At 38.4% G+C, this 25,742-nt stretch overlaps 1 protein-coding gene across 3 annotated transcripts in view; it reads left to right on the plus strand.

Moving 5' to 3' along the window:
* CPNE4 (copine 4) overlaps positions 1 to 25,742 on the plus strand; it is a 224,071-nt gene that overhangs the window by 109,727 nt on the left and 88,602 nt on the right. For all 3 annotated transcript variants that reach the window (XM_051789115.1, XM_051789113.1, XM_051789112.1), the window contains exons 3-5: positions 2,522 to 2,701; positions 16,318 to 16,389; positions 19,918 to 19,992. In XM_051789115.1, coding sequence (XP_051645075.1) covers positions 2,522 to 2,701; positions 16,318 to 16,389; positions 19,918 to 19,992 — 327 coding nt within the window. The remainder of the gene's footprint in view (positions 1 to 2,521; positions 2,702 to 16,317; positions 16,390 to 19,917; positions 19,993 to 25,742) is intronic.

The raw sequence follows: 25,742 nt of genomic DNA on the forward strand, positions 1-25,742 counted from the left end.
CAGCCTCTAATATGTGACTGAAGTAAAACGGAGATTATACCTTACGTTTATATAGCATCTTCTAACCTAGAGTGTTCCATGACAGTTAGGGAATTTATTGAACTATTCCATTCACCACTGCTTCTTCATCATGAGTCACTCTAGCTGGCTATCAGTGCTTAGCCCTGCTGCACAGTAATCAAAGAGGGGAAATGGAGCCATGCTGAGGAAGCCTTCCAGACTTTCTAGCCAAGTAGGGTAACTATGAAATACACTGACAAAGCAGACTGGAGACAAGGTAGACTAATAGAGTTAATGCTATTGCGTGGTGCTGACAGCTGAGAATTTTATATTGCTTGTGGAGCTGTTGGCATTGCTTCTTTCGATATACATTTTTCTCACATAATCCCATGCTGTGACATGCTTGATGTATCATCTCAATAATGTGGAAAAGCTGGGGAAATTCAGTGAAATGGCTATATTTTAGTACGGTGTCTGTCAAAGGAAAGATATCAGTCAATCACAGGCTGGAAAAAGCAAGCAATGTCTTATCGCTATGTGAGACTGAAATTCCTAATGTCCCTTTGTGCAGACCTGTGCCTCCATTTTCAGGTGCTTCACTCCCCTGAAAAGTCATGTATTTAACCTGAGTTGGGCACAAGTGTAAATCATGCAGTATTTCACAGTGGAGAACCCTTTCCCCATATTCCAGCAGCAAGGAAGAGCTGAGGTGAAACAATAACAGAAACTTCAGTTACTGCCTGAGGAGATCTGCTGTACCAATGAAACAATTAAAATGATGCCATAACTGTATATACAATTACAAGGAATGAGTTTAGGAGACTGCTGTGGCTATGAAGAAAGATTTAAAATTGATTGTTTAAATGTTTGGATTATTGGGTCTGCTGATGGACTAGTTCATGAGATGACCACTCTTCTGCAAGTGAATCAAATCACTTTCTGCTTAGAAGAGATCTCAGGGACATCCCATTGAACTGGTTAGACATCTGACATAAGAAAAAATTCATGTTGCAGCAGTAATAGTGATTTGAAGTCATACTGATTGCAAGTGGAGATAACAAAAATTTTTTGAGATAGACCAGCATCTGAATGAAGGTAGCTGATATCTTTTCTCACCTTATCTTATGTTCTTATTATGCTTTGCATCAGTGCTATCAAAACCATCATATTTAGCTAGTCTAAGTGAAGAGATTAAGAATTGAATTTGTAAGTAAGGCTGTTTTCATTTTTGTGGTGGTCTCACCTTGGCATAGTCAGAGCACATTGACACAGCTATGTGAGAAGACAGCAATGGTAGCACTGGTTTGCATCTATTTAGTGACTGGTAGCATCTGTTTGATGATTAGCTAAAGAATTTCAGCTGTCAGAGCTGTCAATCTGACACCTTTGATGAGCACTAAAATCAGTCTATGCTACCAGGAACTGTTCATTTTTTCCCATGCTTTTGATTTGCTTGACTCTTTGTGTCCTTGCCGATAACTACTAGCAAGGCTAATGCATTATAAACTCTGAAAAGTGAAGAAAGCAGCTGTCATTTTTTGCACAACAGATGTTCCTGATCAGGAATCAGACAAAAGATCTCATCACTCCTCCTCTGAGCAATTTAATTTGCCTGTTCCACGGTGCACCAGCCACCTCTTTCATTTCAGGATCAGTTCCTTTAATCTTACAGAATTATTAAGTTTTTTTCTGTGCCAGGGCAAAGAGAATGGAAAAAAGGAAATTGCTTCATTGCTTACAGTGTCACCAATGATGTGTCATAATGAAAGGTGGCAAAGGCCTACTTCAAAAATAGGAAACCCAAGTACTACATTTTAAGAGAACTAGAAAGTACAATATAGAATTGATGGTGTTTCTTTAGCAGTTTTAAGGCTCAGAGATAGGTAAAAGCAGTATATAATCCATCAGATTCTTGTGATGCAGCTTAGGGGGATGAAAAAATTGATGTATTCTATAAGAAAAGTTGTTGCTGTGGATCCTGTTCTGCACTCCTTAATCATGCAAGTTGTCCAAAATGAGTAATTACTGGGGGCTTTGCTTGCTTTTCCATCTAGTTCAGTAAAACTATCGCTCTGCTACTGTTTTGTACTGATGGATGGGTACTGCTGGAGATGTTAAATTTATAGTTATTCTACAGCTTATTTCCCAGTTATTAGTCTAGCACAGGACAGTCATTTTGCCTATGCACAGCTTCTGACTTGCCACCAAACTGATCCAGTATGAGCCCAATTGGTGGGGCAATTGTTGCTCACCCTGCAAAGGAGGCTGCTCACTGTGCCCCATGTTCCTACCAGTATCTGCCAAAGGCTTGCTGGAAGGGCGAGGCAGGGGAAATTGGCCTTACCTTGTGTTGGTGGCCAGCCCTGCACAGAAATGGCAACTGCTGCTGACAATGCAAACAGTAGTATCTGTGGCCATAGTCACAGCTGTCAGTCTTGATAAACGTGGAAAGTGTATTTGAGAAGCTCCTGGTCGTCCATCACTGAGAAACCACTCGTATGACCTCTTTTTGATTTGGCAGGTTGACAGGACAGAAGTGATTCGGACCTGTATAAATCCTGTCTTCTCCAAGCTGTTCACAGTGGACTTCTATTTTGAAGAAGTGCAGCGACTGCGGTTTGAAGTGCATGACATTAGCAGCAACCACAATGGGCTGAAGGAAGCGGATTTTCTTGGTGGCATGGAGTGCACTCTTGGACAAGTAGGTATCGCTGCCATTTTCTGCCCTTGACCCTCTTCTTTTGTATATATGTTAAATATATTGCTTTGGTAAATGACTGATGGGTGAGGTTTTCCATTCGTGACAAAGTTCTTAACTGGTGCTTTGAACAGGATAATTAAGAACTTCTGGTGGTTTGATTTACTGCTGTAGTACAGCTTCAAGTGAGCCAGTGCTTATGGGAAACAGAGCATCAGTGGTTGGCTCTGGACAGTAAAAGCCCATGCTCATTAGACTGGTGTTGGAAAATAGACTGATCTGGGAGAAAGTCACTGTTCCTAACATTATATGGGATTTAGCAAGTTCCAAGTCCAAGGAACACTTAAAAATACCATTTATTCACAGAGGGTAATGCCTGGTGATGTGGCAAATAGAGAAATAGGGTTGGATTCATTTCTCTGACTCTCAGTCATCCTGAAGTTAGATGTCTAGACTAAGTTACTCTTCTGATTTCCATCTTTAGTTCAGTGGAGAGAAACAGACAGTTCCAACAGCTGATTTGTTCTACCTGAGAGAGCCATCACAGATTAGGATAAATTGTCTTCAGGAGATACCTATCTTTCCTCATCAGTTGTTGGGAGAGTCTAGACAGCTGGTTTAGGATAGATAGCTAACTTTTTAAATTGCTAAGTTTAAAGGTGAGAAGTCCTACTCACAGTATTGATATTTAGAGGTCATCAGAGCCAGGTCTGTAGTGAGTTCCCATACTGCTGACTGGTAGCACACTACAGTGTCCCAGGTATCACAGTTTATTTCTAATTGGCAGCATTTTTGTCATGCAGTGTTTCATAACACAGATTTCTGCTTTGTCCATAATCTCAATGCCAAGGATGGCCTCAGGTTCACTGAACTGAGTGTAAATTTGCTCTCCGCGCCCTCCATCACGCTATCTCCACCTTGTGTGATGAGAGCAGGCAGTGCTTTTGTTTAGATTATGCTTTGCAGTGCTTCCGCAGAAGTTCGTATTCTGAACATAGTAGTTTGTCATGGAAAATGCTGCAAAGCTTTTGTTTCCTGTTTTCTCACCTCTTGTTGTTCCTACCTAAGCCTCACCGCACACGAATCACTAATTTTTTTCCCCGGAGCTATTGGGCAAATGCTGAATGAGTAAAAGCTCTCCCAGTTAGAGAAATAGTATGAAATATATGCATTTACTAAATTGAAAGCTCAATATGAAGATGTTGGTATTTAGGGTATTTACAGTGCTCTGTAAAGTCTGTTCCTTTTGACAGAATTCTTGTGTCTTAATGAAAATAAGCTATCCTATAAGACCAAAGAGAATGGGAAACAAAGAAAAATGTTATTATAATGTTCTTCTCTCTTAATTGGCTTGAAAATGAAGGGAGGGAAAAATGTCGTTGCTGCTGCCTGTAGCATAAATGTCTTTATAATGATTTGATCTCTATAAATAGCACACAGCTGGGTTGGTTGCAGTGTAATTTTAATGGTAACCAAGCAAAAATAATAACAGTGTGAATTCTATTCACAGTAATGTAGCCTGGAGGACTCTGATCTCATATTAAACCTTTTTTGTGATGTTCCTTCCCCTCCTTTCCTAGTTTATTACCTTTATATGATTCCTCAACTGATATAAAAATAGTAACACTGGAATTGTCATTCAAGTAAAGCCAGCGTTGAAAATCCTGCAGCATAGTCTGTACATACAGAGCTTACGCTCATGGTTAGCTGTTTGGTGTAATTACAGCATATTTTTTTCATGATGATAGTAGAGACATGGCTTTTCTTGAGATAAATTTGACATAAATTTGTTGTTCTACATCACTCTAATGCCTGAATAAAACAGGATTTTATATCAAAGTGCCTCTAAATTCACTTTCCCAGTTCAAGTAGGCCTTATCTGAGACATCAAGGAAGGCTGTCGATTTTTGGGCATAGTCTGAAAAACTGACTCCCCTCCCACCTCTCCGTAAGTGCCAACTTCTATGCTCTCTTCTAGGTAATAATTGATCTATAAGAGATTCACTGCTACCTGTACCTGTTTATAGATCATCACTTAGATATGAAGTAAACCTACAGGTTTGCCCAAATCATGTAATACTCTTACCTAAAACAAAATTAATAGGAATAATAAATGCTGGGAAAGGCAATAGCGTAGTTATAAAGTAAGTGGACAGGGAGGAGTGAGTTTTCTTTCTTCTGATCTCAATCTTACATGTAGCCTACCAGATGGGTACAAGTGTGTTGGAAATTTGGGGTCTTGGATGCAAACAATGAAGAAATGCATTAATTTGGAAGGTGTCAGTAATCTCCTCCCAAATACTCAAATAAATCTGTGTGATAGCGAGCAGTGACTTGTTAGATCCTGAACTAATGCACTCTGATGACATCCCACTACATGTGCAGCAAGATTTAGTTCTATTGCTCTTGCCATGACAATTCAATTCTGTGCCTCCACTCGTAAATACTGTGGTTAAAAGCATCCTGGCATGCAGTCAGTTATACCTGCGAAGAGTAAATGCATCGACAGGCATTTCCTATGCCACAGCATTTAAACACAGTAGAATAAATGGTTGTGGATAGATACCTGCTGGGTGTAATTAGGAAAACGTTAGTGTCCTAAATAGAGACATTTCCTTGCAGTGATTTATCTTGTCCATCATGTTCAAAAGTTGCCTTTTCAAATAAAACAATAGGAGATTATATCTTGAAGGGTTTGACAGGAGGAGGTTTGCTGTGAGGTGTTTGGGGGAAACCTTTTTTGTGTGTTTTTAAGTACTAAAAGTCTGTTCCTTCCACTCAGAAAGGCTCTTTCTACATTCCAGTTTTCCAGCTTCTTGAGTTTCCTGGCAATGTGCAGATTGGCAGAATGTTAACAAATACGTTCTGTATAGTTGGAATGACAGCCAGATCAAAAAACCCCTAAAATATTACAGAAGGTAGTAAAGTTGAAAGTGCAGACAAATTTTCCTCAGTTAGTAGCAAAATCTTAAAATAATGGTCTGCAATTATAAGTTGTTTATAAAATGAAGTTTCTTAAGGAACTTTACATCAAGAAATGTACCATACTCCAAGCAATTAAGCTGACCGTGCTGTACTGTTTAAGTAAAGTGACGTTGTTAAAAGGTAGGCTAAAGCGCATAACTAAAACCTATACATTTAAAAAAATGTTATTATTTTCCATCCTAGAGTTAATTTCTGAGTAACTGCATAAAACTAATATCTAATAATACTGGTTTTAGCAATTAAGTTGTACAGTCATATGGTAGCTATTTAAGCAAGGAAATTATACTGTGTTGTTCTTGTAACCTCACAAAGATTATTCTTAATTGGAAGCATATTTGTGAAATTAGATTCGTAGAATCCTGGAAGAGTCTTGGTTGGAAGGGGCCTTAAAGACCATCTAATGTGTTAGTGCCTTAATATGTTCTGAGCTTCTAAAGCTCTCTTATTGGAATTGTTTGGTTTCATATTCCATAAAATTTACAGAACATTAAAATTGCATCATTTAGTACAGTAAGGGCACAAACTTTCTAATAGCCAAAGTTAACTACTTAACCACACAGGAATGACGTGTCAGGAGGATGGCTTAGAAAGACTTTTTCCTCTGAAGTTTCACCCTGAAGTTTTAATCCATTCTTTAAGAACTCACAAAAATTATTTCAATGAATAAACATTTTCTGATGAGAACTAAACAAACTCATGTTGCCAAGACATTCTTGATTACTGCTCAGCTGTGCCTGCAATGCCATTAAATTATGGGAACCAGTAAAGTTGTTATTTCTTAAATGCTGTGAATCACCCCAGCTTTGTGGGCTGGGTTATTCTCTGTGACATATTTTGTCGGTGTAGCCTTTGTGGCTTTTCTTTCAGTACTTACCGCAGCTAATCTTTGCCATTTTCGGATTCAGGGTTCTATTCCTTATTTAGTTTCTTTTAATTTACAGATGTGTTAAAATGTCATTACTCCCTTACTTGCTCAACTAGTAGCAGAAGAAAACCGCAGAGTTGTAAATTTTTTCCTGTCAAGAACCTTTTCAAGTATTATTTTGAGATTTAATATTACCCATACACACACTTGTGTACAAATTAGATTGGAAATCTTCCTTCTCAGTAATGAGTATAATTGTTTCTTGTGTGCTTTTGATAATATATGCCATTAGCAGATTATGCACTTGAAAATGCTGACTGATTATTAGTTCAGTTTCAGCAACTGCAAATCTCCTTGCTCTTGAATTAGAGAAAGGCTAAAAGATCCATGATTGCACCTGAATTAATTAAACTGAAGTAGTCTGTATGAGAATATTTGTTTAATAGACTGTCAACTGCTTCTGTGCAAAAGACATAGGACCAGTTTTTTTCGAAGTATTTGAATTCCTAAATCTCATTAGGTGTCTGTATGCCTCCTTAGGCATCTGGGTACCTTTAAATACTTGGCCTTTGGTCTCCTCCAAATGAAGTTGCTCTATTCATTAGTGGGATGAATAGAGTACTTTATCAGATGTGAATGTCATTTTCTACCAGGGCTGACTCAGAGCACAAGCAACTCATGAATGCAGCACTCTCCCTAACCTTACCAAACCCTTTCGACACCTCAGTTATCCCCAGAAAACTCGTGATTTGCCACTGCAACCTCTCTGAAGCTGTAAGATTTTCAGTTCTAGATGAATTTTACCAAAGTTAATGGAATTACTTGTACAGTTTGTACTGCTTTGTTTTTACGTGCTTTATCTTTTTGTATGAATTACTGTAACCGTCTTTAGAAAAATAATTTAAAATTTAGTTTGCTATTATAATAAGTTATTATTATGACTAATTCTAAAGGGGCTGCTACTCTGCATACTAATTAAATTCAATGACTTTTTATGCTATTGATAAGCTATTTCCTGTAATAACATTAAGCCTCTTGTAATAGAGATATCTTTTTTTCTCAGTCTTCTGTTTCAATTGACTATTTTCAGGTTCAGGTTTCACAAAGACAGGGAGAGGTATAATTCAGCTGTAAATAGACTGTGAGCTGAACAGTAGCATTGTGAACAAAAGAAATCTTGGAGAGGGGTGTGCGGTACAGAAAGAATCATATGTACAGAGAGGATGATTATATCACTAAAACTGGCTCTACCAAGAAACAGGAATTCTGTGAACAGTTAGAATGAAAATTCCTTGGCTATTGACCTGTACATCTGAACTAGTTCTCTTCAAGGGATTTCTTGGTATCTGTGACTCATCCCCGAAACCTTTTTTCCACAAGAGTGAACTAAGGTCACTGGCATTTACGTACTATCTGGTCTCTCTTTATGTTGAAGTGTACCGTGCTTGATGCATCTGTGACTAACTGCCACCGTTCATGAAAAATATTAGGTGGGTTCAAAAGTAGCTGGGGGATAGATAGCAAGACAAACATGAGCACATCAGAGTTGTCCAAATCTTGCTTTTTCAAAAAACAGGCTAAGGATGAATGCGTGAAGAAGGAGAGAGAGTTTTTACACTGTGAGCCAGAGCTACTTCAGTTCTGCTGCCTACGCTAAAATTGGTCTTTTATTATTTACCTCCATGGGTGAAATGTCATTAAGGTCTAATATTTTATCTGTGAGTGTTTAGAAGCTTACAGTATTTGACTTGAACGGATTATAGTAAGAGTGCACTAATATTTTAATTTGCAAAGCTCCAAGATTCATTTGATAAACGTTAACTCTCCAATCATTTGTCTAGTCACTCTGGTTGTATCATTCTACTTAGAGCAATATCATGAAAGTATTGCAGTCCTTCATTTGGGAGACCTCGTAGCTGTGAAAAAGGTGCTTTAAGAATTGTACTTACTTCTATGTTAAAAGGGGAGACTTTAAGAGAGTACATAGCATAACTGGTAAATACATTTGATATGGTTATGTCCTGAGTTTTAGATGCCACAGAATCCTTCTCTTCCTATGCATCAAGGATAAAAATGATTTTTCTGAGCACAGTCAAGTCATTTTAATTGTATATTTTAAAATCTCTGCCCCAGCTTGGCCAGATAGCAAATGCTTGTCAAGAAAGGAACAGAACTCAGATAAAAGATGTTTTAGGTTAGGCCAACTGTGCATTTTAGCACCTTTAGTAGCAAACAGTTAAATAAGCTGTAACTTCAGGAGGCTCTGGAAATCTTACTCAAGCCAACTATTGCTTTAGAAAGGCAGGTTGCTGTACAATGCTGAGCAGTCTGAAATTGGAGGCTGAAGTTTCACAAGTACTTGTCTCACTTTTTGAATCCAAGGAATGCACAACACGGTACAAGCAAAAATACCACAACCTAAGAGATCGAAAGACCCAGTACAGTAGTTCCTCCCAAAGAAGGCTTGAATAGCATTCATTCTCTCTCTGCAAGCAGCGGGGTGCAAAGAGGATGACGGTAAGGTAGAGACAGACATCTTTTAAAGTTGGTTTGAAGTCTTTACTGTTTCAATAGCTATTAGTTAATTTAACTGGAGAAGGACAACTGACACTGTATTAGAGGAATTTGAAGAATCCCTAATGTTTGTTCATTTTTCTAAACTGAGAAAAATAAAATGAAAATATGGAAGGCTGATGTAAGGTTGAAGACCCAGTCTTGTCAGTTTGGGGTATTAACTGAGCCCATCTTAAGACACTAAATCATAATTAAAAATTGAGGCCAAATGCTTGGAAAAGACAGCTTCAGGGCACAGAGTTAGCCCTTGCTTAAGGTTTAAGGAGAGAGGAGGAAGCAGATATGTGGTACTGTGAACTGTAAGTCATTATATCACAGAGAAATGCAGTTTGGGTAGAATGGCCTTCCAAGCTGGCCTGACAAACGCCAGCACAGGGATGTGTACACACTACTGTAAACAAAGTAGCACCATGTTTAAAAAAAGATACTGATAACTGAGTGAAACATGCCACTTGGGAAGCACATGTAGAGTGTGAGCAAAAAAAAGAGATGAGCAAATTAGCTCAGAGAGGTTCAGTAGATGATCGTAGTTAGTATCACAGCTAAAGATGCGTGGATTAGCAGTCCAAAAGCAACTGGAGTGTTCATGATGTTTAAGCTGAGCACTGGTGCACGAGCTAACATGATGCCAAAACCATGGACAAGCCTCAGAGCTTACAGTGGTCATTATACATCTAGAGAGGTAGTTCAACTGCAATTTGGAAAGATACAAATTGAAGTAGTGCCCAGGGTAGGAGGGGAAGGTAATGCTTTGTGGCAGTTAGGGACACGGACTTCGCATGATACTGAAAGCAAAGACATTTATTAATTATTTCAGCAGGCTTTTTATACCTTTTACACAATAGGCTGCAATTGTTCATTTAGGTTGTGAGTCCTTGCTGCTACCTACAGTATTATATTATTTTTACCTATTAGCAACATTAGTTCCTTTTGTCCTTTGTTCAACTTCCTCTTTCTGCCCTAGGGAACTGCTCCTCCTTCCTTCCCACCACGGTAACAATGTCCATTTCTTGCTGTTTTCCCATATTGGAAATCCCTACAATGCTTGTTGAGTTAGAAACCATATTAAGCCACAGAGCTAATCAGGGTTCAACATCCACTGGAGCACACTTAGATGTCTAGTGAAGAATTTGGAGATTTTTGGAAAGTGTGCTGGTTTTAACTGGGTTTTGACTGGGATAGAGTTAATTTTTTTAGTAGTAGCTTGAATGGGGCTCTGTTTTGGATTCGTGCTGAGAAGAATGTTGATAATACAGGGATGTTTTTGTTATTGCTGAGCAGCATTTACACAGAGTCAAGGCATCTCCCACCTCTCATCCCCCGCCACCAGGGAGTGGGCTTGGGGTGCACAAGAATTTGTGAGGGGATACAACTGAGACAGCTGACCCCCACTGACCAAAGGGATATTCCATACCTCATATAGTGTCATGTTGAGCTTATAAAACCAGTGGGAGAAAAAGGAAGGGACGAGGTTCGGAATGATGGTGTTTTGTCTTCCCAAGTAACTGTTACATGTGATGGAGCCCTGCTTTCCTGCAGGTGACTGAACTCCTGACTGCTTTACCTACTAAACTGTCTTTGTCTTAACCCAGGAGTTTTTTTCACTTTTACTCTTCTGATTCTCTCCCCCGTCTCACTGCGATGGAGTAAACGAGTGACTGTGTGAGGCTTAGCTGCTGGCTGGGGTTCAACCACAACTTAAGGCTTGGAGAAAGTTTCAAGAGAGACTTTTTTTTTTGAAAGAGTATGATTGCTATTTTTCTTTCCTTAATATATCAGCGTGGCTCTAGGGCATACTGTCTGGTGGGAGATTGCTTCTCCAGGCACTTGAATGCATTTTATCATGAAGATTCAATCTCTGTAAAAGGCATTTGGATCAAGGGAAAAATGCTACTAAAATGTAACTTGGTGCTCTTTGCAGTCCTGGAGAGAGTTAGGTTGGCTAGAAGGCTAGAAGGAAGTTAAGCAAGTCCTTATAACAGGAATAATGCATATAACTGTGCAAGTCCATATAACAGGAATAATGCATATGGGAGAGAAATTAACATAGAAGTGCTAGGAAATGAAAGCTACTTGTCTGGCAATCCCAGCTGGCAAGGAAGAGATACAAAGAATTCTTCAAGTTGTGTACTGTGGAGGGAAATTTGTGCTTAATCTGACTGTCTAAATAGCCAAATTTGAGGTTCCTGTAAGAAAGTCCAATATGCAGAAGAGGCCAGTCCTAATAAAGAATTTGAGACACTTGACTTCTGTCACCTTGCAAAGCCGAATCAATGCTTTTCAAATAATTTCGTTAAAAAGCTAAATTGAAATCTTCTCATTAGCTTGATTTATGAACATTGGGAATTCTGTATGATATTACTGAAACTCATCCCTATATTTGGTTAAGAAAGGACCACATAGAGAAATATATTTTAAAAGTTTCTTAAACAAGCCAGGTAAAATGGGTCATTACATTTCACAGCTCATCTTACACAGTGCTGATTAGTCACGACTCAGGCATAGGAGAGAGCAAACCTTCATCAGAGTCCTTGTCTCTGAGTCACTGCTGAGCAGTGCATGGTACACAGCTGGTGTCAGCGCCTTGGTACTTTTATCGAGAGTCTTGCATCTGTTTATACTTTTAAAATAATAATAAAACAGCAAAGCATCTTTTATATATTTTAAATTGGAAATAAGATCAAATGGTGATGTGAATCCAGATTTCATTACAGCAATATTGAGCATCTGTCCAGACCTGTCCTTAACCTATGTAGGCTTGCCTGTAATAAGGCAAATTAAGATCATCTTTAAGGGAATTTCCCACCCCCATCTTACCACAGAGCTGATAGCCCTTAGCACCAGAGATCAGAAAACTAATCAAGATGATGTTCTGTTGCAATGATTGCGTATTTGGTAAATAGGAATAACTTAATGTGCACATCCTTCTCAGAAACAGAGCAGTGGCTTTTACATTCTGTTCTACTTCCACACCTTGCAAACATATTCAGTATGATATGTTTTATTGGACATGTGGCACTCTTAGACCAGAACTGGGTAGTAGTTTGTATGTGTCTGTAGCTGCAAATAAACTTCACTTCTCTTAGTCTCACCTCTGAAATCTCTGAGGTCTTATTTTAAGAGCCCCACACTGAGCATCAAAAAGGACTGCTGTGTTTTAACCCCAGCTGTCAACTAAACACCATGCAGCCACTTGCTCACACCCACCTTGCCCTGTCCCTGCCCCAGTGGGGAAGAGAATCAGAAAAAAAAGGTAAACATTATGGATTGAGATAAGAGCAGTTTAATAATTAAAAAAATTAAGATATTATTATTACAATAATATTAGCTGTAATTAAAAGGAGAGAAAGAGAAAAATAAAACCCAAGAGAAACAGGAGATGCATAATACAAATACCCACCACCTGCTGACTGATGCCCATCCCATTCCTTAGCAGTGATTGACAGCTCTCAGCCAACTCTTCCCAGTTTATATAGGGAAATGTTCTATGGTGTGAAGTATCATACTCTGTATACAGGGTGTTTTATGCTATGAAATATCACTGTGGCAAGTTCAGATCAGCTGGCCTGGCTAGCCTCCCTCCTGGTTTTTTGTGCACCTCCTCACTGGCAAAGCATGGTAAACCGAAAAGTCCTTGATTTAGGGTAAGCACTACTTAGCAACAACGAAAACATCAGTTTTTTATCAACATTATTCTCATACTGAATCCAAAACACAGTGCTATACCGGATACTAAGGAGAAAAGTAACTATTCCACCCTCAAGTAGGACAGGTTTCTACATCCATTTGTTCACTGGTTGGTCATGTTTCTAATAAAATGTTCATGAAAATACATGTTCTGGAAATGTAATGAGGTTTACTAGGGCTGAACTGGATTCTACCATTTGTGTTTTAGAAAGAACTTCTACACTTCACTTTTGGACAAAACCCTTTTTTCTCTGAAGCTGAAGTTTTAATTTGCGAGTTTTTGAAATCGGAGTCAAACCAAAGACTCCTGACAAATGAAAGACCTGTAGTAAATTAAATTCTTGTAAGACATCTTGCCAGTTCAGCCATCACTGTAACTCTGAACTTAGATTAATGCTTCCTAGCCCTCAAGTTATCGTTGTTTAGTACTTGCTCTCTGCCAGTCAGGTCACAAAATGCTTTTTATGACAATGTTCAGAAGAAGTTTTACATTGATACATTAACAAATAATATGATATATAATTGATGGCTTCCATAGAAATGGTTCTTTTAATAAGGAGACCTGGTCTGTACAGTGTATGAACAAAAACAGCAATTTACTGCTACTGCTTCCTTGACAGTTTTTGCAATGACAGTTTGAGGCAACAGTGTTGGCACATTGTTGCCAGATGGAGGATTCATTTTACTGGCCACTTAATTAACAACTGGTAAACGGTTGCACCCAAATACACATATTTACATGTGCAGAGTGCTTACTGTGTCACAGTGATGCTAATGGCTTAGAGAGTGAGTGTTATTAATGCGGTCTACTAATGAGAATGTCAGAATAAATTATCTTCTCTGGAACTGCAAGCCATCTATCCGCCACCTGCATAGGAGCTCCTGAGCTTCAGCCTCTGTCTCTTGAAAGCTGTGACCCTTTTGAAAGCTGCAAAGGGAGCTGTAAATATTTGGGTAGTTTAGGGGAGGGAAAGTCCTGCTATCTCTAAAGGAGGCTAGCTGAAGGGCAGGTTCCCATCCAAGTTCTATCTCATGCCATGGCTATATATACATATAAGATATCTGAAAAAGCTTCTGGTAGAAATACCCACAGCTTTCAGTGGAAAAACTTCATGTATTTTACAAAGTTGTCTGTGCATCTGGGGAAAGGAGGAGAGACCACAGAGATGAATGGGCTCTGCTCCCCAGCTGCCATAATTCATTGTCTAGTTGGTACACAACCCATAGTTTAATAATATATTAAGAATAATCTGTCACATTTCTGTATTACCTGCCATCTGAGAATCTCAAACAAAGTTTTTTAAATTGCACCTCATTGTTCACCGGAGTACAATGGTTTGTACTTGAATGTACAACTTATGTATGGGCAACTTAAGTGGTCACAGCAAACAGTATTTCCAAGATGCTAGGGAAGAAAAACAGCTTCTGAATCCTGGCAGTACTTGTAATCTTACTTGTACTTCTGTCTGTTGGTACCACTGATCAACACTAGTGTTGAAATCCAAAAGTTAATTTGGAAAACTGAGTGAGATGATGGCAGCAAACTGCTTTATGGAAGGCAATCCAAAAAGGAGTGTTAAATTATTCACTTAAGTAATAGCCAGGTGTAAAAATGCAGGGTAAGAAACAGCTGGCAATGCAAAATGGTCAAAAAATAATCATTAGTTAACAGTATCATAGTGTTCTTTAAGTAAGTCAAATGCAATTCTGAAGTGCGTCAACCTTGAAATGAGAAGCTCTTCTTGCATAGGAAGGACCAGGGCTATTATGCACAATTTTGAGCATTATTGTAAGAGTGTCTATGGGCCAGTCCATGAAGGCTCATCAGAGAACAGAGAGAATGGTTTGAGGGCTACAAAGTTTGGTCAAAAAGGAAAGATAGGACAAACTCAGGTTCTGTAGTAAAGAAGACTATGGAGAGTCTTCAGATATAAAGATTGCCTGAAGGACAAAGGGAAAAAGATTATTTTGCTTATTCATGGTGCGTTAGGTGGAAATAATGGGCTTAAACTGCAGAGAATTGGATTAGCTGTTAGGAAAATATATTTACAGTAAGGATAATGAATAGAGTAATAAATTTCCAGAAGAGGGTATTTCCCTCTGCCTCTAATTAGACACACATCTGCCAGGTATAGCTGCAGTAGAAATGAGAAGCTGGACACAGTGATTCTGGATGTGCTGTCCAGGCCTGTGATGGTTCTCCTATCTCATATTTAAAGCCTGTTTAAAACTTGCTTCTGTCTTGCTACTTCCATCAAAATAGTAGCTGAGGGTAATCTGAGGTGCTGCCTTTGCTTTTCTGTTCAATTCAGCAAACTGATGGGCAGGACAAACATGTTTCCGTGTGGTGATGTCAGGCTAAAATCACTCCTGTCTCACAGCCCTTTTTTTTGCCTGTCTGCAACTTTGCATTACTCACTCCTCCAGCTCTGGCCATTACCTACCAATGTGCTTTGTTGCTGAAATGTGTATGATGCCCAGGCATATTTTGCCAAACATGTTTATCCTATGAAGTTGTTCAAGTAATGTTGGATGTGGAAAGGACTATTTCTAACATAAAAACAACTTTCAAGAGGCTAGGGTTTCTCCTAGGACACAGCAATCTTTTCTCAGTATCTGCACAGCACAATCCTACTACAGTTTTGTCACATTAAAAATAATATTGTGATTTCTAAACTGTGTTTTGAGCTACTTTAACATCTGTCTACGTTTTGAAGTTTTCCAATTAAAAATAAATTGATACAGCATTAAGTTTACAAAGAAGAGGGACTTAATATGCTGGAACATCACTGTAGCCTAGCAATTGTGCTATTATATTTTTATTTATCTAGTTTTAAATGTTTCAAAATTATAAGGGAATTTCAGTTATTACTGATATGGCAAATAACATCTTTTGTCAGTATCACTCTGATAACATTTATTTGAAGTTCATTTATAATTTTGTTAATGAACAAGTTCATTTGTAATGCTGAGTTCTACAGGAGGTCCGGTACCTGGTAAGCAAAGAAGACAATTTTGGAACTAAAACTGTGGGGCAGATTGCTTGCTTCTGTCCTGAATTTAGAGTTGTTGATATTTTGAAATAAAATAAATGCCTTCTCTTTGTAAACAGATTTCAGTTTCCTATAAAAATAAATTAGTTTGGAGGTATCTCTGTAGATTCTCCCTTCTTATTGTCTTTTAAGTATGTTTAAACCTTACGTCTGTGCTCTGTCACCGTCACTGCAATACTGGAGGAAAATCTATAATGTCTTTTTCCCTGTTCTGTTCAACTCTGTGAATTGTGTCCTCCTCATTCTGCTTGATCCCAACCGTTTGTTTTTATCTTCCATTGCATCCTGTCTGCAGGCTTCCTGGGAAACTTTTCTTCTCAATCGTGGTCTTACTGTGCTAACTGATTGTGAATTGAGAAACGCGCTCGATACAGAAGCAAAAAATGAAATCACAATAAAGCATGTATTTACTACAGATTCTAATTATTTTCCCCTTTGTTTTTATTTTTGTGCAGATTGTTTCTCAGAGGAAACTCTCCAAGTCCCTACTCAAACATGGCAACACAGCAGGAAAGTCATCTATAACAGTAAGTCAATCTTAAATACACTCTTGTTTTCCTGTTATTTAGAAACATCTGATGTGACTAATTCTTCCCTAAAAGCATCCTGCTAAGTCACCAGAACAGCCCTTGATTGAGAAATGTATTTCAGTTGTTTATTTGATTACTTGTACTGTTTCTGCTAAACGTTTGATGTAAGGAAATGGCAACAAATAATGTATGATTTGTACAAAAGCCACAATATTTACTACTACTACTACCACTTTTAAGGTAATTAGATGACAGCAAGAAACTTGTGCTGCTTGAATACTTGTAGTTGAAGAACTAGAACATTCAGAAATTCATTTGACCTGCTTTGACACATGAAGGAGCTTAATGTTTATTTTCACTTGGATTTTTTCCAGGTTCTTAGGAAAAAAAAGGGTGGGAAAAAAATTAAAAAACCCCAAACTTAGAAAGTACACACATGCACCCAGCAACTTCCAAAGTTTGGTGAGACTAGTTTTAGCTGTGTGGTAGTGCAATTATGGGCTGTATTGTTATACCTCCGTGTGTATCTTGAAATCTGCAAATCAGTGTATTACCTCTATCTCATCCTTCTCTGTGCTAGTTTGTTCGGGAGATCAATCTTGTCTGCACTGAACCTTGCATGCATGTGACATTTGCAGCTCTGCATTAAGACAAAAGCTATAATAAAATATTCTGCTTTGGGGATCTCTGCTCTGTTGCCTCTCGGGGTTGAGAAGTATTTTTTCCCTTGATGTGCAGTAAGCCAGATGGGTTTCCTTTGACTTGATTGCTTGGATTTGTTTTCTACCTTGGACCACAGAAGAGACAGAAGACTGTGAGAAATAATGCTGTCAGAGGGCCCAGGAGGTTTTATTTCTTAGATATCTTTCTTGGTGCTTGGCTGCAAATGAATTTGCTTAAATGCATACAGTAAATTCATTTTTGATCTGAGGTTGGAAAGGAATTCCCCACTCCTCTGGCTGAATAGAACCAGGAGAGAGTTTTGCTCCCTAAATAATTTGGTGTAGTCTGGCTGCTGGGTCGTATCTGGGCATACTTAATCTCATCCATCCCTGTGGTGGTCTGGACTCCGCTCCTGTTCTTTAAGGAACAAAAAGAAGTTTAGTCTTGTGCAAACACAAATGCTCTAGTACAACTAAATCATTAGGCTTGTTAGTGGAGTGTTCTGGCAAAAATTAAATCACTGTAATAAACAGAAGATGAGAGAAAATAGTCCCTGCTGGCCTAACACTGGATGATAACCATGAAATATGGGACCTTGGCTTCTCACCAGCAGTACTAAAGAGCAAGTTGACTTCACTCAAATGGGAGAAACTGAACACAGACAAAAAATATTGTGTGAAAACTTTGGTGTCTCAACAGAATAAGTAAAACCAGATTATTTATCATTATTTCTAGACCTGGGGACATACTGTCAAGCATGGAAGTTACACATACTAATTTCCTAACTTGTTCAGTGTACTGAATTGTGAGTTTTTCATAGGATTTTGAAAGGTCCTGTCTTGGCATATTTTACTGAAATTTTATTAGCCCTTTGACTGTGTAATGTCTCATCCACACAATTTTATAATATGGCTGTGGGTGCAAAAGAACATAGTTCAGCTTCTGCAGTTAGAAGTATGTCAAACTTCATAAGAGCAGGTTCATTATTTTCAGTTAAAAGTATTTGTGAAACTTGGTGTACAAATCCCACAGCACTGTTGGTCCTATACAGCTTAACTATATCTTTTAAACCATCAGACTACATGGAAGAGAAATGTGTCAAACTCTACAGGCCAAATTTCCAGCAAGCTCAAGTTTGCCTGGAGGAGGCTGCATGTAAATATTTTGCACAGAGAAGCACCACAGCTCACTGCTGTGAGGTGTCCCAGCCAGAATATTCTCAACTCAGGGAATTTTACTTAATTTAATTTTTTGCCAATCAGTGTAAGCTTCTACTGATTCAGGTACTGAGAAACAAATAAGAAAAAAAAAACCTCTTAGGGAAAATACCTTTCCTTCCCCTTCCTTGTGATCAACTTCAGACACCTCTCCTGCCTCCTCATAGTCTCCATTCCCTTTGCCTTCATTGCACGTTGTGCTCAATCCCTTTGGTGAGGTGGCACAGGTCAGGATCAGAAAACAGTGGGGTTTTTTTTTTGCTGCTCTTTGTTTTTCACTCATTTTCTCAGCTCTGCTCTGAGCTTACACATATGCCACAATCCCTTCAAGGACGTCTGCTCCAGTGTAGGCTTACCTGTGGGAGTCCACTCTCAGAGGTGCCTCCTCCAGAATGGAGCTCATCCTTCCGAGACTGAATCTCCAGCTGTGTTCCCAACAGAGTCCTCTTCTCCATGCCTCCTCCTGGATCTTCTTTAGGGTGGCCTCTGACACCTCCTACCTCTCCTTCCTTTGTGTCTCTTGCTTCTGGCAGCTGCTGCCCTTCCTGAAATATGTGCACCTCTGATGAGGACCCCATATTTGGGACCCCAAAACCCTCTGTTTTGGGGTGCAGTTAATAGCTGCTGCCAGCTGCCAAGCTGGTTTGAAGAATAGTTGGGGTGTCCCAGTGGTTCCCCGAGGACTTTGAGTCCTTGCAGTGGAGACAGTCAGAGCCTGGCTGGGGACCTGACATGGCTGCCAGGTGTGTGGCCATGGACATGAAACACCGAGAAAATTGGGGTTTTGGGAGATTTAATCTCTGGGGAGAATATTCACAATAGGGAAAAGGTTTTATAGCTGTCAAATAGAATATAATATGGTCTGTTTCAAAGAACATTTTTCAGTGAAGTATCCCAGGTTTGCTTAACACATTCTCTCCCCTGAAGCATTTTAATGTCTTACTCAGGAAGGCTGTTTTGGTTGGTTATGTTTTGCTTTGGTTTGGTTTTTAATGTTACACAGCACAGTGGCTGACATCATTATCAGCATAGCTTACACCATCTGAAAGAATCACACTATAATATTTTAGTATTACTTTCTTCTGACTCACTCTACAATAAATGGTTTCGCCAATGTAGTTATTGTGGAAAAACTATACCAGAACTCTCCTACTGTAGATGTGGCTTTCGTGGCAACTAAGGACAAGTGACTTCACTCCTTTTCCCATTTAGCTTGCCAAATGATGCTGAAGCACCATAAAAATAAGTGGGCTTTAGACCCATATAATACAAGTCTTGTATAGCATTTTTGTCCCCTTGGGCACTGTGAGACTGTAGAATTCTCCATTGTCCAATCTGAGAAGTACTTGGTCAGAGAAAAGGGATCCCTGATAGATGTTCATGTCTCTCCATTGACAGGTGATTGACAAGGCATAGTTGTATGACACAAAGTGATTCAGGTTTGTGGGCTTAACAAGGTGACATCCGTCAGCTGAGGGTGGGATTCGCTGAATGCCCTCAGCCCTTCCTGATGACAAAGAGAATCATATTAACTTGTACCACTCTTCAGTTTCCTAAATGGGGTCTACAGTCTTCACACTGAAAAATGACATCATTCTCCCCTTTCATTGCACCATGCAAAGCTCAAATGTAGCTTTCCATTTAGGTGATCGCTGAGGAATTGTCTGGCAACGATGACTACGTTGAACTTTCATTCAGTGCACGGAAATTGGATGACAAGGTAAGCTGCTTGATATTAACCTTACCGAAAGGAATAAGAATGCCTGCAAATACAATTTGATGAGATTTTCCCAGACAGATATTCTTGGCCTTATGTTATTAAACACATCAGGGTTTTCAGATGAATGTTCACAATGAGGCTTTCCTCAAGTTGCAAAGTAATTAAAAAAAAACAAACTCAAGGGAATCTAATTAAAACCAAGACAAGTTAATTACACTACAACCAAGACAATTTAATTATGTAAAATGCCACAGATCAGAAGTGCTTAGAGAAGTGAACTTTCTGTAAGTAGTCTAAGATGATATCATTGAAGTGTTCTAAAATAAAGCTAGAAGACTTCATAACAGCAGTGTCATGATAGACATTTTGTTCAACAAAATGTAGCTTGGATATGGGAAATGGATTCTTGCATATCTGTTAAAAAATTTGTCCCTCTTTACTAAGAAAACTCTCCACTGACTCAACTATGACTCAGGATTATCATGAGTACCTCTTTCTGAAAATTTCTTTTGTTGTTTAGCAATTTATTAATAATAAGCGTCTCAAGCAACTTGCAGCCCAAGAAATCCAGATGACTGCTTGTAAGCTACCCTCTGTTATTTCAGTGTAATAGCAGACATACAATTATTTGAGGTATGTAGTCCCTTCTTATATATGAAGGTGCTTCTAATTAGAAGCATATGGTAACACTGTACAAAGGTTTAGGATTGTGATGCTCCAAGTGTGTTCTTGTAAACATTTGACATGTGAGTACCTTAAAATCAAATCAGTGAGACTACTTTTAGATACATAAATCAGGTTTTCAAGATGAAGTTGTAGCTTATGAAAAATATTTTTGGTTTATAGTACTGGAAAATCTCAGGCAAGCAGAAGGTACACAGAAAGATTGATAGTACTGAAATTTATTTAGAACATACAGGTAAATAACTTTACTGTGTTCAGGATCATTAGCAATCATAAATGATCAGGACCTGATTTTGCTTCTCATCTGAAAGAAGAATTACCTTCTTCTTTCAAACTTGCTGGATTTGAACTGGGTTTGAACTGTGTGGTTTATTTAGGTGTCGAAATATAGATTTAACAACCTCTCTTTAGGCAGACATCTTTAGAGGTGATTTCCAAACTTGTACTCAAGTTTCTTACTGTTCCACATGTTGTCACATCTAAAAAAAGGAGAGGACATATACAACATAAGATTCCACTTGGCCATTGCTTTTCCACAAATGTAAAACGTAATCTGCTGTAAATATTATGATTGCTTATGGGTCTTGTTGGTATAAATTAAAAGTATACTGCTAGAATGCAGTTCTGAGCCAGGTCAGTGTTGTTTGAGCAACAGCTTTAGGGAGTGGTTAAAACACTTTATAGGGATAAGTTGAGAAGGATCGATATTGCAATAATATTGTTGTTCTTGCAATTTTAACATGTCCAGTAAAGGTGGGCTTCATCCAATAGCAATTCCCAGATGTTGCAATGTACAACTCAAGCAATGACACATTGTGTATTATCTGAATCAGAACTCTTGTCTTCAACTGATGAAAATCACTGGAAACCTATTGCAGTTGAAAGTCTTCAATTTGCTCCAGCTACAGATGTAGCTCTAAACCTTGCTGAACATCGGCTCACCTCTTCTATAAGAAAGCTTTTGGTATGGCTTATAATGAACTTTGAAATCAGTAGATGCAAGGCACTATTAGTAATTATTGTTATTAAGGTTTGAAATTGCTTAAATTGCATAGTTCAGCCACTGTTGAAAAAGAATGAGTCGCATAAAGGTAAAAAAGGTAAAAAAAACCCAAAGCAAAACAAAAATCAAAGAATTGAGAAGAGCCCATTTTGTAAAATACTAAGCATGGTTTTGCATGCTTCTCCCTACTCATAGAAGTGAACACCTGAGTAGAGATGTAATGTCAGAGAAACAACCTGAGGGCTGGAAATGGCCTTGGATTCTCCCGAATGACAGAGGATGCCTCTGGAAGTCATTCATACTCTGCTACAAGGTCACTTTTGTAAGCCGTGGGGTTCCTGCACTGGTAGCTATGGGAGTGGCAGAAGACAAGTAGAATCCTAACGTCCTACAACTTGTGGATAAAGGAAGGGTTGGGGAGATGTCGTGTATGTGCTTTCAGGATAAAACAAAATAAATTCTTTCTATCCGTCACCATCAGTGGTATATTGAATGGACAGGAACTTCCTTCCTTCATCGTTTAAAGGAGAGCTCCTTGAAAGAGGATCTAGATTGTTGTCCTTAAATGTATACATTTCCTCCACTAAGGAAAAATATATGAACAATTGTTGGTTTTTTTAAGATTTAACAAAATTCGTTGGTATAATTTAACAGACAGGATATGTTTGTTGAGGGTCTTTTACTCTCTCCACTTAAAACTGCAAGAATCTTAGAGAAGCTACAAAACAAGTAAAGCCTGCTCATTTTTTCCTGGAGAGATGGCTAAAACGTTCAGTGAAAAATTATTGGAAAGTGACAGGTATGAAACTTTCCTTTAGTTAACTGACTTTGCAGAGATAAAGGTTATATTTTTTATTGCAGTGCTTGTTTGGAAGATATTACTGCATTTTCATGTTTTATTGAAGCCCTGTCAGCTCAGATGGCACATCTTTGTTTCAAGATTTCCATTGAGAACACTTCACAGTGGAACAATAACTTTTGGGAAGGTTCTATTGCATTAATAGCTGTGTCAAAATTACCATAACAAGCAGCTATGTTTTTTATGATAGCTATAATAAATTATGAGCACTGAGGCAGGCAAACTGCTTTTCCTAGTCTGTGAGAGACAGTTATTGTTTGGGAAAGATTCCCCAGCAAATGTCTGCAAAATACAAGCTAATATTGCTTTTTTATATAGTTCCCCAGTATTAAACTACTCTCTCAAAAACATCCTCAAATGCCCTGTCTTGCTGCTGAGGAATTTTCAAAATTTTAGTCTTTTGGCTATTTCAGCCCTTTTTTGAGGGACCATTGCCTTGCTCCCCAAACCTGAATTCTAAAAAATGTCATGCTCTGAAAATTAATCTCTAAAAGATGTATCAAACTAGGTGCTTAGAAGCAGAGGTAGATAAAATTTTAAAGGTTAAGCTCTGTACATGTGTTATTACTTTGCATAGCATCCTCCACCACATTAGACATAACATGCATGTAGGAAAATCTGACATAATATTATTGCAAATCCATCCAAATATTTCATACTATCTCCCATACAACCCAAAACTTGTCATCAACAGACCTAGGCACATTCCCACACAAGGACATAACATGTCATGTTCTAGGAATAATACCGCTAACCGAACTAAAACCTAAAACCGCCAATTTTCGCATAAAATCCCCCTCAATACGAGGAACGCCACAGGACCTAGAATCCTAGACTGCTGCACATGCTGAAAGAACAACGTGCATTATACCACTAGCAAATGAATTATATTAATCATTTATATATTATTAAAATAGCACAACATTATATTGCTGCTATTCTCATTTCAGAGGATATTCTTTTGAGATAATGCAAAGCTGTTAGATGCAGCACAATAATCAAAAAGCTTTGAAAATGTTAATAGCTATGAAAGCAAATGTTTCTTCAGCTTGTCATTTTTTACTTACCACAAAGCTTCTTCAATATACAAGGATTTTTTATTTGTACCTTAATTCTGAAAGGAATTAGGCTTTGTTTTTGCATTAAAGGGGGAATGATATAAGCCATCATCCAGCATTAAAATCTTTCCGTTTATGTGGTATTACCTTGATAGTTAAAACCAGATATTGAAAATTATTTCCCTTGTGCTGATACTGTTACAGCTTTATGATACTCATCTGGGAAAGATACTATATTTTGAGTCTTATATGAAATCTTGGTTTCCTTTCTGAATTCTTCTGCACTCCAGGGTGCAATCTTTGGATGTATCATTTTGAGGTGTTTTCTTTCAAATAACTTATCAAATTCATGTTTGATAAAAAAGCTGCTAATATTAAGCTTTTACTCAGCTTCAGTCAGTATACCTATGTGTGAGAAGAGGCAGCTCAATCTTTTTTAGCCCTATGGACCATAGATTTTAGTGTCACTGTGATTCAACCAGCATCCTCACTCTCTACTTGTTCTCTTTGCTATGCACTGGTAATCTGGCAGTAAATCCTGTACATACTAGCAGTTTCAAGTGCTGAGTGGAGTCCAGATACTAAATGTATATCAGGGCCTTGAGGCAAACCTTGGAGTTACAGACTTTGTTGGGTTTTGCACTGGTTTTACACACTTTAAAATAAAATGTCCTGTTTACCGTGTAATTGGAACAAATAGGTAAAAATACAGCTTTGTTTTGTGCTCCCCATGATAAGGTTTAACAAATGCATATTCACGTGCTTTGCATCAGTTCCTGAACATGCTGTTAACTTTTCTTTAGGAGGTAAAGAAACAGTCCATTGACAGAACAGCACTCTGAACACATTATGTCATTTTTAGGACATGACAAGACTTTAGGTTGTTTGAGCCTTGACCAAGGCTTCGTGGTCCCTAGGGACTTACTTCTTTCTCCAGACATTCAAATTCAGGTGTCTCTTTTCAAAGCCCTGATTTGTTTGTTTATTTTGTAGTTGCAGAATTGTGAAAATGCCCTAAAGATAAATTTGACCAAAGTGGTGTGCCCAGACTTTGGCTAGTATCTTATCCAAAGCTCTTCCCATCCCAATGGCTATCCAGCCAGTAAAAAATAAGTGTGGTGGACATTTATGATGAGAAATTTGTAGAACTGTATGTATTACAATAATTTTTACACTACCACTATTCTAGAAACACTTGGAGAGCAAACAGAATTTCTCATTTCCCCAAGTTGACATGGAGGTCTGTGGTTTTGGATATGGCCTACAGAGAAGAATGATATTCTTATGCACAAGTTAATCATGTGCTCTTTTGAAGAGAAAAATTAAGAAAGGACTTGAAACTACAGGAAATAAGGCTTAGTCCATTTAAATCCTGCTCTTTCAGCATTGCACAGTTAGAAATTTGAAGCTTCCCCCTCCAGCTGTGGAGGGTTAACACCCAGCCACTCTTCTGCCTCTGCAACCAGCATGTCCAGAATAAATGAGATGTTGAAACAAAAGTGTCTCTGGCCAAACTGCAGCAGCGCTATAGAAAGCAACTTAATTTAGGTTTGTGTAAGACAGTTCAGGATTGTTAGCTGAATGCAAGAGTAGGGGAAGGTGTTCTGCAGTGCAGTGGGTATATGAATATGAACCTCAGTTTTCTGTCACAGATTTGCTTGTACTTAGAGATATCAAGTTATTTTCTGCATTCCCCCTCTCTGTTTGTCGTCTTAGCACAGACCATGTTATCACATCCTAAAGAGATCTTGCTTCTCTAACCATCTCTATCTGTCTTGACAGTTGGTAGCACACAATGTCTTGGCCAATTAACTCATATTTTGAGAGGGTGGGTGAATAGTGTGAAATTCAACCCCACTGTAGAATAAACTTCAAAGTTCAATACATATAAAACTGATGTTAAAAGACCAAACAGGTATGGAGACAAAGAAACGAGCTACCTGAATGAAGGGGCTAAAGCTCAGGAATCTGGACTAGGTGTAAGAAGGGAAAAGGACATTTTACCGTTCTGTATGCTATGATTAAATAGTCAAACTGGGTACAACAATGGTGCCATGGAAATCCTTGTGGACAAAGACAAGAATGAAACATTGCTGAGAGACACCAAGAGGTCTCTCTAAAATTATGCTGGCTCTCCTTTGTCGTT

The sequence above is a fragment of the Manacus candei genome, unplaced genomic scaffold (genome assembly GCF_025592945.1).
Source record: "Manacus candei isolate 608988 ecotype Guabito, Panama unplaced genomic scaffold, ASM2559294v1 h1tg000026l, whole genome shotgun sequence".
In the NCBI taxonomy this organism is placed as follows: Eukaryota; Metazoa; Chordata; class Aves; order Passeriformes; family Pipridae; genus Manacus; species Manacus candei.